This window comes from Bombina bombina, chromosome 12 (genome assembly GCF_027579735.1).
Source record: "Bombina bombina isolate aBomBom1 chromosome 12, aBomBom1.pri, whole genome shotgun sequence".
In the NCBI taxonomy this organism is placed as follows: domain Eukaryota; kingdom Metazoa; phylum Chordata; class Amphibia; order Anura; family Bombinatoridae; genus Bombina; species Bombina bombina.
In genome coordinates this window covers 127810222-127827682 of record NC_069510.1, presented here as the reverse complement: position 1 = coordinate 127827682, position 17461 = coordinate 127810222, and the positions used below count along the sequence as shown (strand labels likewise).

The following is a 17461-nucleotide window of genomic DNA, read 5'->3' as shown; positions in this document are numbered from 1 at the left end:
ATAACATTAGCCATGTCTTGCAAAGTGATTTGTATGGGCCGCCCTGATGTACTTGGCACCACAATATCACGCATCTCCTGAGCGGGAGGCGAAGGTACTGACACGTGAGGAGAGTTAGTCGGCATAACTTCCCCCTCGTTGTCTGGTGATAATTTCTTAACATGTAAAGTTTGACTTTTATTCAAAGTGACATCTATACACTGAGTGCACAAATTTCTATTGGGCTCCACATTGGCTTTTGAACATAATGAACAAACAGATTCATCTGTGTCAGACATGTTTAAACAGACTAGCAAGCTTGGAAAAAATAAAAACTTTTAATAAATTTACAAGCTCAATAAAAAACGCTACTGCGCCTTTAAGAAAAACATAAATTGTGATACAGTTGAATTAACAATAAACCAATTAGTTAGAAACAACCAAATTTTTACAGAAAATATATAAATTTAGCAACGGATTGCACCCACAGCAAAAGGATGATTAACCCCTTAATACCCAAAACGGATAACATTTGAAAAAAATAAACGTTTATATCACAGTCAAACACACTGTCACAGATCTGCTGTGACTGATTACTTCCCTCAAAAACTAGTTTTGGAGACCCCTGGGCTCTGCAGAAACGTCCTGGATCATGGAAGGAAAACTGTGACTGAATTTTTACTGCGCAATAAAGCGCTAAAATAGGCCCCTCCCACTCCTATTACAACAGTGGGGAAGCTCAGTAAACTGTTTTTAAACAGAAAAAACGACAGCCATGTGGTAAAAATTATGCCATATAAGTTTTATCACCAAGTACCTCAGAAAAAAGATTAACATGCCAGTAAACGTTTTATAATTGAAAATTGTGAAGTGTTATTAATAAGCCTGCTGCAAATCGCTATCACTGCAGTGAGGGCTCAAATATTACTTTAATATTGACAGTATTTTCTAAGTGAAATTCCATTCCCCAGAAATACCTCAGAGTATACATACATACTTATCAGCCTGATACCAGTCGCTACTACTGCATTTAAGGCTGCACTTACATTACATCAGTATTAGCAGTATTTTCTCAGTCAATTCCATTCCTTAGAAAATAATTTACTGCACATACCTCTTTGCAGGTGTGCCCTGCATGCTATCCCCTGTTCTGAAGTTACCTCACTCCTCAGAATGGCCGAGAATAGCAAGTGGATCTTAGTTACGACCGCTAAGATCATAGAAAAAACTCAGGCAGATTCTTCTTCTAATGCTGCCTGAGAAGAAACAACACACTCCGGTGCCGTTTTAAAATAACAAACTTTTGATTGAAGTAATAAAAACTAAGTTTAATACACCACAGTCCTCTCACACGTCCTATCTTTAGTTAGGTGCAAGAGAATGACTGGGTATGACGTAGAGGGGAGGAGCTATATGGCAGCTCTGCTTGGGTGATCCTCTTGCACTTCCTGTTAGGGAGGAGATATAATCCCATAAGTAATGGATGACCCGTGGACTGACTACACTTAACAGGAGAAATTAGAATACAGGTAGCCCTCAGTTTACGCCGGGGTTAGGTTCCAGATGGAATGGTTGTAAATCAAAACCGTTGTAAATTGAAACCAAGTTTATATTGTAAGTCAATGGGAAGTGAGGTAGATAGGTTCCAGGCCCCTCTCAAAATGTTCATAAGTAACACCTAATACATTATTTTAAAAGCTTTGAAATGAAGACTTTAAATGCTAAACAGCATTATAAACCTAATAACATAATCACACAACACAGAATATATCATTAAACTAAGTTAAATGAACAAAAACATTTGCTAAACAGCATTATAAACCTAATAAAATAATCACACAACACAGACTTCACTTGCATTTTTCTGCAAACAGTTATTTCTATGCATTCCAATCTGGCTGAGTTATAGACAGGAAGATCTTGTTCCTTTGAAATCTGCTCACTAGCTCATGTCTGGTTAAACTGATTAATTTCAGCTTGCTTGGTTTGCTGCAACACAAGCAGACAGCTCCAGCTACTGGCTATTTTAATAAATGCACTGCTTCTCAATGCTTTTCAATAGCAGTCACATGACTGGAAAAAAAGGTTGTTATTCTGAAACGGTGTAAATTGAACCGTTGTAAAACGAGGGCCACCTGTATTGTGCAAAAGTTAATTTATTATACGAATGCAACTTAAAAGGTGAAACTAATATACGAGATAGACTCATTACATGCAAAGCAAGATAGTTCAAGCTGTGATTTGTCATAATTGTGATGATTATGGCTTACAGCTCATGAAAACCCCAAATCCACAATCTCAGAAAATTAGAATATTACATGCAATCAATAAAACAAGGATTGTACATAGAACAATATCAGACCTCTGAAAAGTATAAGCATGCATACTGTATGTACTCAGTACTTGGTTTGGGTCCCTTTTGCAGCAATTACTGCCTCAATGCGGCGTGGCATGGAAGCTATCAGCCTGTGGCACTGCTGAGGTGTTATGGAAGACCAGGATGCTTCAATATCGGCCTTCAGCTCTTCTGCATTGTTCGGTCTCATGTCTCTCATCTTTCTCTTGGCAATGCCCCATAGATTCTATATGGGGTTCAGGTCAGGCAAGTTTGCTGGCCAATCAAGCACAGTAATCCCACGGTCATTGAACCAGGTTTTGGTGCTTTTGGCAGTGTGGGCAGGTGCCAAGTCCTGCTGGAAAATGAAGTCAGCTTCCCCACAGAGCTTGTCTGTGGAAGGAAGCATGAAGTGCTCCAAAATCTCCTGGTAGACGGCTGGGTTGACCCTGGACTTAATGAAGCACAGTGGGCCAACACCAGCAGATGAAATGTCTCCAAAATTAACACAGACTGTGGAAACTTCACACTGGACTTCAAGCATCTTGCAATGTGTACCTCTCCATTCTTCCTCCATACTCTGGGTCCTTGGTTTCCAAATGAGATGCAAAATTTGCTCTCATCAGAAAAGAGGACTTTGGACCACTGAGCAACAGACCAGGGCTGTTTTTCTTTAGCCCAGGTAAGACGCTGCTGACATTGTTTGTTGTTCAGGAGTGGCTTGACAAGAGGAATACGACATTTTAAGCCCATGTCCAGGATCCGTCTGTGTGTGGTGGCCCCAACACCTTTGAATGGCCTTTTCCTGACAATCCTCTCCAGGCTGCGGTCATCCCTGCTGCTTGTGCACCTTTTTCTTCCACACTTTTCCCTTCCACATAACTTTCTATTATTGTGCTTTGATACAGCACTTTGGGAACAGCCAACTTCTTTTGCAATTAGCTTTTGAGGCTTTCCCTCCTCCTCCAGCAGTCTTTCCCATGATTGTGATTCCTACTGAACCAGACTGAGAGATCATTTAAAGGCTCAGGAACCCTTTGCAGGTGTTATGGCTTAATTAGCTGATTAGAGTGGGACACTTTGAGCCTAGAATATTGCACCTTTTCAATATTTTCTAATTTTCTGAGACTGTGTATTTGGGGTTTTCATGAGCTGTAAGCCATAATTATCACAATTATGACAAATCACGTCTTGAACTATCTTGCTTCACAAGGAACACGGTACTTCCATTACCCAATGCCAGGTAAGTATTCCTCCACTTCAAAAGTTGCCGCTCTCATGAACGTCAGGCATGACGCGTTTCGCCCCTCCCCTTTGTGGGCTGACCTTAGGGCTTCACTTAACTTTTGAAGTGGAGGAATACTTACCTGGCAGTGGGTAATGGAAGTACCGTGTTCCTTGTGAAGTTGTTTTACCAGCGCGTACAACAGCAGCCTTGGTTCCAAAAGCTTCCTTCTTGCAATCGTCAAGGTGCAATGTTAAAGAGGAGGTCTATTGTGCCATGGATATACCGGAGTCCGCTGCTGTAAGAGTGCAGCCTTCTGTGACGGATCTGGTGGAAACGAATCCAGCAAGCTAAAGGAATTTACTGCAAATCTGTGGTGAGGCTGTTTTTTTGTTATCAGCTGGTTCATACAGGAACATTGGAACTCTTTTGTGGCAACTGATCCATTCTTTTTGGAGCGTGTTATACACACTAAGTGCTCCAGTTTTTGGGACATTTGTTTCTCAATAATTAATGGCTATATTGTTGCAACATAATCCTACATAACGCTTAGTCATAATTATACTAAGGAAGCGTGTTGTTACACTGTTGTGCTTTCTTGATATGTATAGTTACTATGTGTTTAGATTGTATAGAATACCAGGCCTGGTAATGTTAATTTCCTCTTTTTAATTGCACATAATAGTTTGGGGTCAATTGATGTCCCTGAAGTATAGTGATTGAGTAAAATAAACCACTTATTTTCCTTGACCTTTGAGTGCCGCCTTGTCATTCTTTTACATAACTACAGATAATAATGGTTATGTCTTCTCTTTATTATTTTATTTTGAATATTGTTTAATGACTGCAGGCACCTGGTTGTCTATATTTATTTCAACAGTAGAGTGCACACATCTCTTTATCTAAAATATCTCATATATTAGTTTCACCTTTTAAGTTGCATTAGTGAAATAAATTAACTTTTGCACGATATTCTAATTTTTCGAGTTTCACCTGTGTGTATAAAAAATAACCAATGCCCTTTTAATATAATAAGGACCAGTGAAATAAGACGTCTCTATACCTTGATAGTCCAGACCCCAGGTGTTGTTGGCTTGAGTCCCACAATGAGAGCAGAATTGGGAATGTTGAGCAGCTCCTCCAGTCCGTGATTAATAGAGAACACTCTGCCTATAAAAAGAGGAACAGCTTGTTATTCAGAACACAGGTAGACTGGAAGGGACATAGGCAGGAGAGGAAAAAGAGCAGGAAGAAGAGAAGATTTGAAAGTCATGGGTCAGATAGAACATGTCATTTTATGTGACTTTTCAATGTACTTTATTCATTGGGTATCCTTAGTGTAAATGATACCTAGGTATGCATAGGATGTACCGAACTAGCTGCTGATTGGTGCCTAAACACTTCTCTTATCATTGTTTCTTCAGATGTGTTCAGCTATATCCCCATAATGCATCTGTGCAGTTGGGTATTATATAAGCTATAGTGCAATGATAAAACATAATTTATGTAAGAACTTACCTAATAAATTCATTTCTTTCATATTGGCAAGAGTCCATGAGCTAGTGACATATGGGATATACAATCCTACCAGGAGGGGCAAAGTTTCCCAAACCTCAAAATGCCTATAAATACACCCCTCACCACACCCACAATTCAGTTTAACGAATAGCCAAGCAGTGGGGTGATAAAGAAAGGAGTAGAAAGCATCAACAAAGGAAATTTGGAAATAATTGTGCTTTATACAAAAAATCATAACCACCATAAAAAGGGTGGGCCTCATGGACTCTTGCCAATATGAAAGAAATGAATTTATCAGGTAAGTTCTTACATAAATTATGTTTTCTTTCATGTAATTGGCAAGAGTCCATAAGCTAGTGACATATGGGATATCAATACCCAAGATGTGGAGTCTTCCACTCAAGAGTCACTAGAGAGGGAGGGAATAAAAATAAAAACAGCCATATTCCGCTGAAAAAATTAATCCACAACCCAAAAAAAAAAGTTTATTTTCATTTTTGAAAGAAAAAAACTTAAATCAAAAGCAGAAGAATCAAACTGAAACAGCTGCCTTTAAGAACTTTTCTACCAAAAACTGCTTCCGAAGAAGCAAATACATCAAAACGGTAGAATTTAGTAAATGTATGCAAAGAGGAGCAAGTTGCCGCTTTGCAAATCTGATCAACTGAAGCTTAATTCTTAAAAGCCCACGAAGTGGAGACTGATCTAGTAGAATGAGCTGTAATTCTCTGAGGCGGGGCCTGACCCGACTCCAAATAAGCTTGATGAATCAAAAGTTTCAACCAAGAAGCCAAGGAAATAGCAGAAGCCTTCTGACCTTTCCTAGGACCAGAAAATAAAACAAATAGACTGGAAGTTTTCCTGAAATCTTTAGTAGCTTCCAGATAATATTTCAAAGCTCTTACCACATCCAAAGAATGTAAGGATCTTTCCAAAGAATTCTTAGGATTAGGACACAAGGAAGGGACAACAATTTCTCTACTAATGTTGTTAGAATTCACAACCTTAGGTAAAAATTGAAAAGAAGTCCGCAAAACTGCCTTATCCCAATGAAAAATCAGAAAAGGAGACTCACAAGAAAGAGCAGATAACTCAGAAACTCTTCTAGCAGAAGAGATGGCCAAAAGAAACAACACTTTCCAAGAAAGTAGTTTAATATCTAAAGAATGCATAGGTTCAAATGGAGGAGCCTGTAAAGCCTTCAGAACCAAATTAAGACTCCAAGGAGGAGAAATTGACTTAATGACAGGCTTAATCCGAATTAAAGCCTGTACAAAACAGTGTATATCAGGAGGTATGGCAATCTTTCTGTGAAATAAAACAGAAAGAGCAGATATTTGTCCTTTCAAGGAACTTGCAGACAAACCCTTATCCAAACCATCCTGAAGGAACTGTAAAATTCTAGGAATCCTAAAAGAATGCCAGGAGAATTTATGAGAAGAACACCATGAAATGTAAGTCTTCCAAACTCTATAATAAATCTTTCTAGAGACAGATTTACAAGCTTGTAACATAGTATTAATCACTGAGTCACAGAAACCTCTATGACTTAGAACTAAGCGTTCAATTTCCATACCTTCAAATTTAATGATTTGAGATCCTAAAGGAAAAACGGACCTTGAGATAGTAGGTCCGGCCATAACGGAAGTGGCCAAGGCGGGCAACTGGACATCCGAACCAGATCCGCATACCAAAACCTGTGTGGCCATGCTGGAGCCACCAGCAACATAAAAGACTGTTCCATGATGATTTTGGAGATCACTCTTGGAAGGAGAACTAGAGGCGGGAAGATGTAAACAGGATGATAACACCAAGGAAGTGTCAGCGCATCTACTGCTTCCGCCTGAACATCCCTGGACCTGGACAGGTATCTGGGAAGTTTCTTGTTTAGATGAGAGGCCATGAGATCTATCTCTGGAAGACCCCACATCTGAACAATCTGAGAAAACACATCTGGATGGAGAGACCACTCCCCTGGATGTAAAGTCTGGCGGCTGAGATAATCCGCCTCCCAACTGTCTACACCTGGGATATGAACCGCAGAGATTAGACAGGAGCTGGATTCCGCCCAAGCAAGTATCCGAGATACTTCTTTCATAGCTTGGGGACTGTGAGTCCCACCCTGATGATTGACATAAGCCACAGTTGTGATATTGTCCGTCTGAAAACAAATAAACGGTTCTCTCTTTAGAAGAGGCCAGAACTGAAGAGCCCTGAGAATTGCACAGAGTTCTAAAATATTTATTGGTAATCTCGCCTCTTGAGATTTCCAAACCCCTTGTGCTGTCAGAGATCCCCAAACAGCTCCCCAACCTGAAAGACTTGCATCTGTTGAGATCACAGTCCAGGTTGGCCGAACAAAAGAAGCCCCTTGAACCAAACGATGGTGATCTATCCACTATGTCAGAGAGTGTCGTACATTGGGATTCAAGGATATTAATTGTGATATATTTGTATAATCCCTGCACCTTTGATTCAGCATGCAAAGCTGTAGAAGTCTCATGTGAAAACGAGCAAAGGGGATCGCGTCCGATGCTGCAGTTATGAGACCTAAAACTTCCATGCACATAGCCACTGAAGGGAATGACTGATACTGAAGGTGCCGGCATGCTGCGACCAATTTTAAACGTCTCTTGTCTGTTAGAGACAGAGTCATGGACACTGAATCCATCTGGAAGCCTAAAAAGGTGACCCTTGTTTGAGGAATCAAGAAACTTTTTGGTAAATTGATCCTCCAACCATGTTTCCGAAGAAACAACACTAGTTGATTCGTGTGAGATTCTGCAGTACGTAAAGACTGAGCTAGTACCAAGATATCATCCAAATAGGGAAACACTGCAATACCCTGTTCTCTGATTACAGATAGAAGGGCACCCAGAACCTTTGAAAAGATTCTTGGAGCTGTTGCTAGGCCAAATGGAAAAGCAACAAATTGGTAATGCTTGTCTAGAAAAGAGAATCTCAGAAACTGATAGTGTTCTGGATGAATCGGAATATGAAGGTATGCATCCTGCAAGTCTATTGTGGACATATTATGTCCTTGCTGAACAAAAGGCAGAATAGTCCTTATAGTCACCATCTTGAAAGTTGGTACTCTTACATAATGATTCAAAATTTTCAGATCCAGAACTGGTCTGAATAAATTTTCTTTCTTTGGTACAATCAATAGGTTTGAATAAAACCCCAAACCTTGTTCCTGAGGAGAAACTGGCATGATTACCCCTGAAGACTCCAGGTCTGAAACACACTTCAGAAAAGCCTGAGCTTTTACTGGATTTACAGAGATACGTGAGAGAAAAAATCTTCTCACAGGAGGTCTTACTTTGAATCCTATTCGATACCCTTGAGAGACAATGTTCTGAATCCAATGATTTTGGACAGATTTTATCCAAAAATCCTTGAACAACCTTAATCGGCCCCATACCAGCTGAGCTGGAATGAGGGCCGCACCTTCATGCGGACTTAGGGGCTGACTTTGGTTTCCTAAATGGCTTGGATTTATTCCAATTTGAGGAAGGCTTCCAATTGGAAGCAGATTCCTTGAGAGGAGGATTGAGTTTTTGTTCCTTATTCTGACGAAAGGAACGAAAACGGTTAGAAGCCTTAGATTTACCCTTAGGTTTTTTATCCTGAGGCAGAAAAACTCATTTTCCTCCAGTGATAGTTGAAATAATAGAATCCAACTGAGAACCAAATAAATTATTACCTTGGAAAGAAAGAGATAGTAATCTAGATTTAGATGTCATATCAGCATTTCAAGATTTAAGCGACAAAGCTCTTCTAGCTAATACAGCTAAAGACATGGATCTAACATCAATTTTGATAATATCAAAAATGGCATCACAAAGAAAATGATTAGCATGTTGCAGTAAGCGAATAATGCTAGATATGTCAGAATCCAATTCTTGTTGCGCTAAATTCTCCAACCAGAAAGTTGATGCAGCCGCAACATCAGCCAAAGAATTAGCAGGTCTGAGAAGATGACCTGAATATAAATAGGCCTAGCTTAGATAAGATTCAAGCTTCCTATCTAAAGGATCCTTAAAGGAAGTACTATCTTCCATAGGAATAGTGGTACGTTTAGCAAGAGTAGAAATAGCCCTATCAACTTTGTGGATTTTTTTCCACAAACTCTATAGATTTTGCTGGTAAAGGATACAATTTTTTAAACCTTGAAGAAGGAATAAAAGAAGTACCTGACTTATTCCATTCCCTAGAAATCATATCAGAAATAGCCTCAGGAATAGGAAAAACCCCTGGAGAAACCACAGGAGGTTTAAAAACAGCATTTAAACGTTTATTAGACTGAACGTCAATAGGACTGGTTACCTCAATATCCAAAGTAATTAACACTTCTTTTAATAAAGAACACATATACTCTATTTTAAATAAATAAGTAGATTTGTCAGTGTCAATGTATGAGGAAGGATCATCTGTCTCAGATAGATCCTCGTCAGAAGAGGATAAATTATTATGTTGTTGGTCATTTGAAATTTCATCAGCTAAGTGAGAAGTTTTAAAAGACCTTTTACGTTTATTAGAAGGTGGAAATGCAGACAAAGCCTTCAGAATAGAATCAGAAACAAATTCTTTAAAATTTACAGGTATATCATGTACATTAGAAGTTGAAGGAACTGCAACCGGCAATGTACTATTACTGATGGACACACTATCTGCATGTAAAAGTTTATCATGACAACTATTACAAATGACATTCGGTGAAATAATTTCTACAATTTTACAACAAATGCACTTAGCTTTGGTAGAACCGACGTCAGGCAGCAATGTTCCAGCAGAAACTTCTGAGACAGGATCAGATTGGGACATCTTGCTCAATGTAAGAGAAAAAACAACATATAAAGCAAAATGATCTATTTCCTTATATGACAGTTTCAGGAATGGGAAAAAATGCAAAAGCATAGGCCTCTGATAGAGAAAAAAGCAAGAGGCAAACATCAATGGGGTATTGAAATAATGAAAAAGTTTGGCGCCAAGTACGACGCACAAAGTAACGTAAACTTTTTTAGCGCCAAAAATAACCGGAAATGACACACTCGCATCACTAATGACGCCGCCGTGTGAAAGTTCTCTGCGTCACGTATGACGCCGGAAATGACGAAGTTGCGTCATAAACGTATTTTTTCGCGCCAAAAATATTTTCGTACCAAGAATGACGCAATAAAGTTTAGCATTTGACGCACCCACGGGCCTAATACCCGCAATAGCAAGAAGTAGTCAATTGAAAAAAAGACTAAACCCCAGGTAAGAAAAAAAATTCTTAAAATGTTTATATTCCCCAAATATGAAACTGACAGTCTGCAGAAGGAAATACATGAACCTGACTCATGGCAAATATAAGTACAATACATATATTTTGAACTTTATATAAATGCATAAAGTGCCAAACCATAGCTGAGGTGTCTTAAGTAATAAAAAACATACTTACCAAAAAACACCCATCCAATATAGCAGATAGCCAAACCAGTACTAAAACAGTTATTAGTAGAGGTAATGGTAAATTGAGAGTATATCGTCGATCTGAAAAGGGAGGTAGGAGATGAATCTCTACGACCGATAACAGAGAACCTATGAAATAGACCCCCGTTAGGGAAATCATTGTATTCAATAAGTGATACTCCCTTCACGTCCCTCTGACATTCGCTGTACTCTGAGAGGAATCGGGCTTCAACAATGCTGAGAAGCGCATATCATCATAGAAATCTTAGCACAAACTTACTTCACCACCTCCATAGGAGGAAAAGTTTGTAAAACTGAATTGTGGGTGTGGTGAGGGGTGTATTTATAGGCATTTTGAGGTTTGGGAAACTTTGCCCCTCCTGGTAGGATTGTATATCCCATACGTCACTAGCTCATGGACTCTTGCCAATTACATGAAAGAAAAGGCTCTAACACATTACAGCTTATGTCCCATAAAGGTTGGCAACAGGGGGGGATTGAGCCAGGGGGGCAGGGTGGCGATGTCTTGGTGATGTAATTAGGGCCAGTGGAGAAGGTGCAATGCCCAGCAGTTTATTTTTCAGTATCCTGTATATCTGTCTATATACAGCTGAAGGCTGCCCTGAAGGGGACACATGATAACCAGGGATCCACTACCTATCATTTTCTTACATCAAATATAGCATTTAAAAGGGGTGCATACCCGCCAACTGTCCTGATTTTTGCGGAACAGTCTCGATTTTAGGGGTCTGTCCTGCTATACTGGGTTGCTTGCCATTTGTCCCATGCATTTAAAAAAAAAAATTATATTGTGCCCATACTCAGAAGTAGCTGGCTTTTCTCTCTCAGGGTTAGATATCTGTTAGATTCCCTGTGGAAAAGGAATGGTGTGTGGGTTAAGCAGGAGTAAGAAGGCTGTATACCCTTTGACCTCAGGTAATGGTGACCTCTAACCTTTGGTAGTGATGACATCTAACCCCTGGTGATAATACTAGCATGCCTTCAGTTTTATACGATGAGCAGTGCTAACACCAGGGTAACGAACAGTGGCAGCCTCAGACTGACAGCTAATGTGCTTGCCAACCCCAGGACCCCATACAATGAATTACAGATACCCATATATGATGAGTGTGTGTCTGCATGTATAAGTGTAAGCTATGTAGTGTGTGTGTATCTTCCTGTATAAGTGTATGCTTTGTAGTGTGTGTGTGTATATGTATTTATAAGTGTAAGCTATGTAGTGTGTGTGTGTGCGTATATCTGCATGTATAAGTGTGTGTATCTGAATGTATAAGTGTATGCTATGTAGTGTGTGTGTATCTGTATGTAGAAGTGTATGTTATGTAGTGTATGTGTGTGTGTGTATTTGCATGTATAAGTGTATGCTATGTAGTGTGTGTGTATCTGCATGTATAAGTGTGTGTGTATCTGCATGTATAAGTGTATGCTGTGTAGTGTGCATGTATCTGCATGTATAAGTGTATGCTGTGCAGTGTGTGTGTATCTGCATGTATAAGTGTAAGCTATGTAGTGTGTGTGTATATGCATGTATAAGTGTATGCTGTGTAGTGTGTGTGTGTCTTGTGTGTATCTGCATGTATAAGTGTATGCTATGTAGTGTGTGTGTGTATCTGCATGTATAAGTGTGTGTGTGTGTATCTGCATGTATAAGTGTGTGTGTGTATCTGCATGTATAAGTGTATGCTATGTAGTGTGTGTGTGTGTATCTGCATGTATAAGTGTATGCTGTGTAGTGTGTGTGTGTGTGTGTGTCTTGTGTGTATCTGCATGTATAAGTGTATGCTATGTAGTGTGTGTGTGTATCTGCATGTATAAGTGTGTGTGTGTGTGTATCTGCATGTATAAGTGTGTGTGTGTATCTGCATGTATAAGTGTATGCTATGTAGTGTGTGTGTGTGTATCTGCATGTATAAGTGTGGGTGTATCTGCATGTATAAGTGTATGCTGTGTAGTGTGCATGTATCTGCATGTATAAGTGTATGCTGTGCAGTGTGTGTGTATCTGCATGTATAAGTGTAAGCTATGTAGTGTGTGTGTATTTGCATGTATAAGTGTATGCTGAGTAGTGTGTGTGTGTGTGTGTCTTGTGTGTATCTGCATGTATAAGCGTATGCTATGTAGTGTGTGTGTGTATCTGCATGTATAAATGTGTGTGTGTGTGTGTGTATCTGCATGTATAAGTGTGTGTGTGTATCTGCATGTATAAGTGTATGCTATGTAGTGTGTGTGTGTATCTGGATGTATAAGTGTATGCTGTGTAGTGTGCATGTATCTGCATGTATAAGTGTATGCTGTGCAGTGTGTTTGTATATGCATGTATAAGTGTATGCTATGTAGTTTGTGTGTATCTGCATGTATAAGTGTATGATGTGTAGTGTGTGTGTATCTGCATGTATATGTGTATGCTGTGCAGTGTGTGTATCTGCATGTATAAGTGTAAGCTATGTAGTGTGTGTGTATATTTGCACGTATAAGTGTATGCTGTGTAGTTTGTGTGAATTTGCATGTATAAGTGTAAGCTATGTAGTGTGTGTGTATCTGTATGTATAAGTGTGTGTGTGCGTATCTGCATGCATAAGTGTAAGCTATGTAGTGTGTGTGTATATGCATGTATAAATGTATGCTGTGTAGTGTGTGTGTATATGCATGTATAAGTGTAAGCTATGTAGTGTGTGTATCTGTATGTACAAGTGTGTGTGTGTGTGTGTGTATCTGCATGTATAAGTGTTTGCTGTGTAGTGTGTGTGTGTTTATCTGCATGTATAAGTGTAAGCTATGTAGTGTGTGTGTATCTGTATGTATAAGTGTGTGTGTGTATCTGCATGTATAAGTGTATGCTGTGTAGTGTGTGTGTGTATCTGCATGTATAAGTTTATGCTATGTAGTGTGTGTGTATCTGCATGTGTAAGTGTATGCTATGTAGTGTGTGTGTGTATCTGCATGTATAAGTTTATGCTATGTAGTGTGTGTGTATCTGCATGTGTAAGTGTATGCTATGTAGTGTATCTGCATGTATAAGTGTAGGCTGTGTAGTGTGTTTGTATCTGCATGTATAAGTGTATGCTGTGTAGTATGTGTGTGTATCTGCATGTATAAGTGTAAGCTATGTAGTATGTGTGTGTAACTGCATGTATAAGTGTAAGCTATGTAATGTGTGTGTGTATCTGCATGTATAAGTGTAAGCTATGTAGTATGTGTGTGTGTATCTGCATGTGTAAGGGTTTGCTATATAGTGTGTGTTTCTGTGTATTTCAGTGTGTGTACATGTTTATGTGTAGCTTGTGTTACTGTGCATTTTTGCTGACTTTAAATTCCAGAATCTAGAATATTAATGGGGAATGCAGAGAGCAGTTTTAACGAATCTATTATTAAATCTCCAATTAACATAAAAATATTTAGCAATGTCTCTGTAAAGGCTAATTAAATACGGAGCTCACATAGCTATACAAGTGGTTTGAGCTTGTGTTTGATTTGCTGCCTAAGAGTATTAAAAGATATGACTTTATTTAGATTTTTTTTTATATTACTTTGGTCTTATGATTTTTAAAGCCGCATCCCTGAGTCCCTCCCTTCATCCTTATCCATCCACCCGCCCCTAATTAGGGCTCATAAGGGCTCTTAAAACACACAGCAAAGGCATTTTTTATACTCAGTCACTCATAGTGAGGGGTGAAGGAGAGATTTTCTTACCTGTTGGATCTATGACCAATATCTCAGGCTTGGGTCCACTAAGTGATATGGTCACCTCTTTCAGGCTGGGATCAAAGGGGATGTGCCAACTTCTCTCCCCAGCTGCCTCATGGTCTGTGGACAGTAGGTGGACTTTAGAGGCCTGGATAGCTTCCTCTACCCACTTTAGAACCTATAGAACCAGAAAGCAACAACACACAAATTACATATCTAAGAGGACAATGATAAATCCTAAATATGACCAGCCATGATCAACAGTTCCTGCTGCTAACAATGATGGTCAGACACTACTGCCTGCTAGAGTAGCGACATACACTCCAAAATTTATATCATATTCAGTACAACACTTACACTACTTCACTCCTGTAGTCAGTACAACACTTACACTACTTCACTTCTGTAGTCAGTACAACACTTACACTACTTCACTTCTCCAGTCAGTACAACACTTACACTACTTCACTTCTCCAGTCAGTACAACACTTACACTACTTCACTTCTCCAGTCAGTACAACACTTACACTACTTCACTTCTCCAGTCAGTACAACACTTACACTACTTCACTTCTCCAGTCAGTACAACACTTACACTACTTCACATCACCAGTCAGTACAACACTTACACTACTTCACTTCTGTAGTCAGTACAACACTTACACTACTTCACATCTCCAGTCAGTACAACACTTACACTACTTCACATCACCAGTCAGTACAACACTTACACTACTTCACTTCTCCAGTCAGTACAACACTTACACTACTTCACTTCTCCAGTCAGTACAACACTTACACTACTTCACTTCTCCAGTCAGTACAACACTTACACTACTTCACTTCTCCAGTCAGTACAACACTTACACTACTTCACATCACCAGTCAGTACAACACTTACACTACTTCACTTCAGTAGTCAGTACAACACTTACACTACTTCACTTCTCTAGTCAGTACAACACTTACACTACTTCACTTCTCTAGTCAGTACAACACTTACACTACTTCACTTCTGTAGTCAGTACAACACTTACACTACTTCACTTCTCCAGTCAGTACAACACTTACACTACTTCACTTCTCCAGTCAGTACAACACTTACACTACTTCACTTCTGTAGTAAGTACAACACTTACACTACTTCACTTCTGTAGTCAGTACAACACTTACACTACTTCACTTCTCCATTCAGTACAACACTTACACTACTTCACTTCTGTAGTCAGTACAACACTTACACTACTTCACATCTCTAGTCAGTACAACACTTACACTACTTCACATCACCAGTCAGTACAACACTTACACTACTTCACATCTCTAGTCAGTAAAGCACTTACACTACTTCACATCTCCAGTCAGTACAACACTTACACTACTTCACATCACCAGTCAGTACAACACTTACACTACTTCACATCACCAGTCAGTACAACATTTACACTACTTCACATCACCAGTCAGTACAACACTTAAACTACTTCACATCACCAGTCAGTACAACACTTAAACTACTTCACATCTCTAATTAGTACAACACTTACACTACTTCACTTCTCTAGTCAGTACAACACTTACACTACTTCACATCTCCAGTCAGTACAACACTTACACTACTTCACATCACCAGTCAGTACAGTCAGTACAACACTTACACTACTTCACATCTCCATTCAGTACAACACTTACACTACTTCACATCTCCAGTCAGTACAGCACTTACACTACTTCACTTCTCCAGTCAGTAAAACAATTACACTACTTCACATCACTAGTCAGTACAACACTTACACTACTTCACATCTCTAGTCAGTACAACAGTTACACTTCACATCACCAGTCAGTACAACACTTGTACTACTTCACATCACCAGTCAGTAAAACACTTACACTACTTCACATCACCAGTCAGTACAACACTTACACTACTTCACATCACCAGTCAGTACAACACTTACACTACTTCACATCACCAGTCAGTACAACACTTACACTACTTCACATCACCAGTCAGTACAACACTTACACTACTTCACATCACCAGTCAGTAAAACACTTACACTACTTCACATCACCAGTCAGTACAACACTTACACTACTTCACATCACCAGTCAGTACAACACTTACACTACTTCACATCACCAGTCAGTACAACACTTACACTACTTCACATCACCAGTCAGTAACAACACTTACACTACTTCACATCACCAGTCAGTACAACACTTACACTACTTCACATCACCAGTCAGTACAACACTTACACTACTTCACATCACCAGTCAGTACAACACTTACACTACTTCACATCACCAGTCAGTAAAACACTTACACTACTTCACATCACCAGTCAGTACAACACTTACACTACTTCACATCTCCAGTGAGTACAATACTTACACTACTTCACATCTCTAGTCAGTACAACACTTACACTACTTCACATCTCTAGTCAGTACATCACTTACACTACTTCACACCACCAGTCAGTACAACACTTACACTACTTCACATCACCAGTCAGTACATCACTTACACTACTTCACATCTCTAGTAAGTACATCACTTACACTACTTCACATCACCAGTCAGTACATCACTTACACTACTTCACATCTCCAGTCAGTACAACACTTACACTACTTCACATCTCTAGTCAGTACAACACTTACACTACTTTATATCTCCAGTCAGTACAACACTTACACTACTTCACATCTCTAGTCAGTACAACACTTACACTACTTCACATGACAGTCAGTACAACACTTACACTACTTCACATCACTAGTCAGTACAACACTTACACTACTTCACACCACCAGTCAGTACAACACTTACACTACTTCACATCTCTAGTAAGTACATCACTTACACTACTTCACATCTCTAGTCAGTACAACACTTACACTACTTCACATCACCAGTCAGTACAACACTTACACTACTTCACATCTCCAGTCAGTACAACACTTACACTACTTCACATCACCAGTCAGTACAACACTTACACTACTTCACATCACCAGTCAGTACAACACTTACACTACTTCACATCTCTAGTCAGTACAACACTTACACTACTTCACATCACTAGTCAGTACAACACTTACACTACTTCACATCACTAGTCAGTACAACACTTACACTACTTCACATCACCAGTCAGTACAACACTTACACTACTTTCACATCACCAGTCAGTACATCACTTACACTACTTCACACCACCAGTCAG

The 17461-nt window shown here is 39.3% G+C and overlaps 1 protein-coding gene across 1 annotated transcript in view; it reads right to left on the bottom strand.

The window, feature by feature from the left end:
• The window catches only part of HMCN2 (hemicentin 2), a 542629-nt gene that overhangs the window by 358152 nt on the left and 167016 nt on the right, over positions 1–17461 (bottom strand). Inside the window, exons 7-8 of the mRNA XM_053695481.1 lie at positions 14226–14397; positions 4603–4709 (exon numbers count right to left, since the gene is read on the bottom strand). Coding sequence (XP_053551456.1) covers positions 4603–4709; positions 14226–14397 — 279 coding nt within the window. The remainder of the gene's footprint in view (positions 1–4602; positions 4710–14225; positions 14398–17461) is intronic.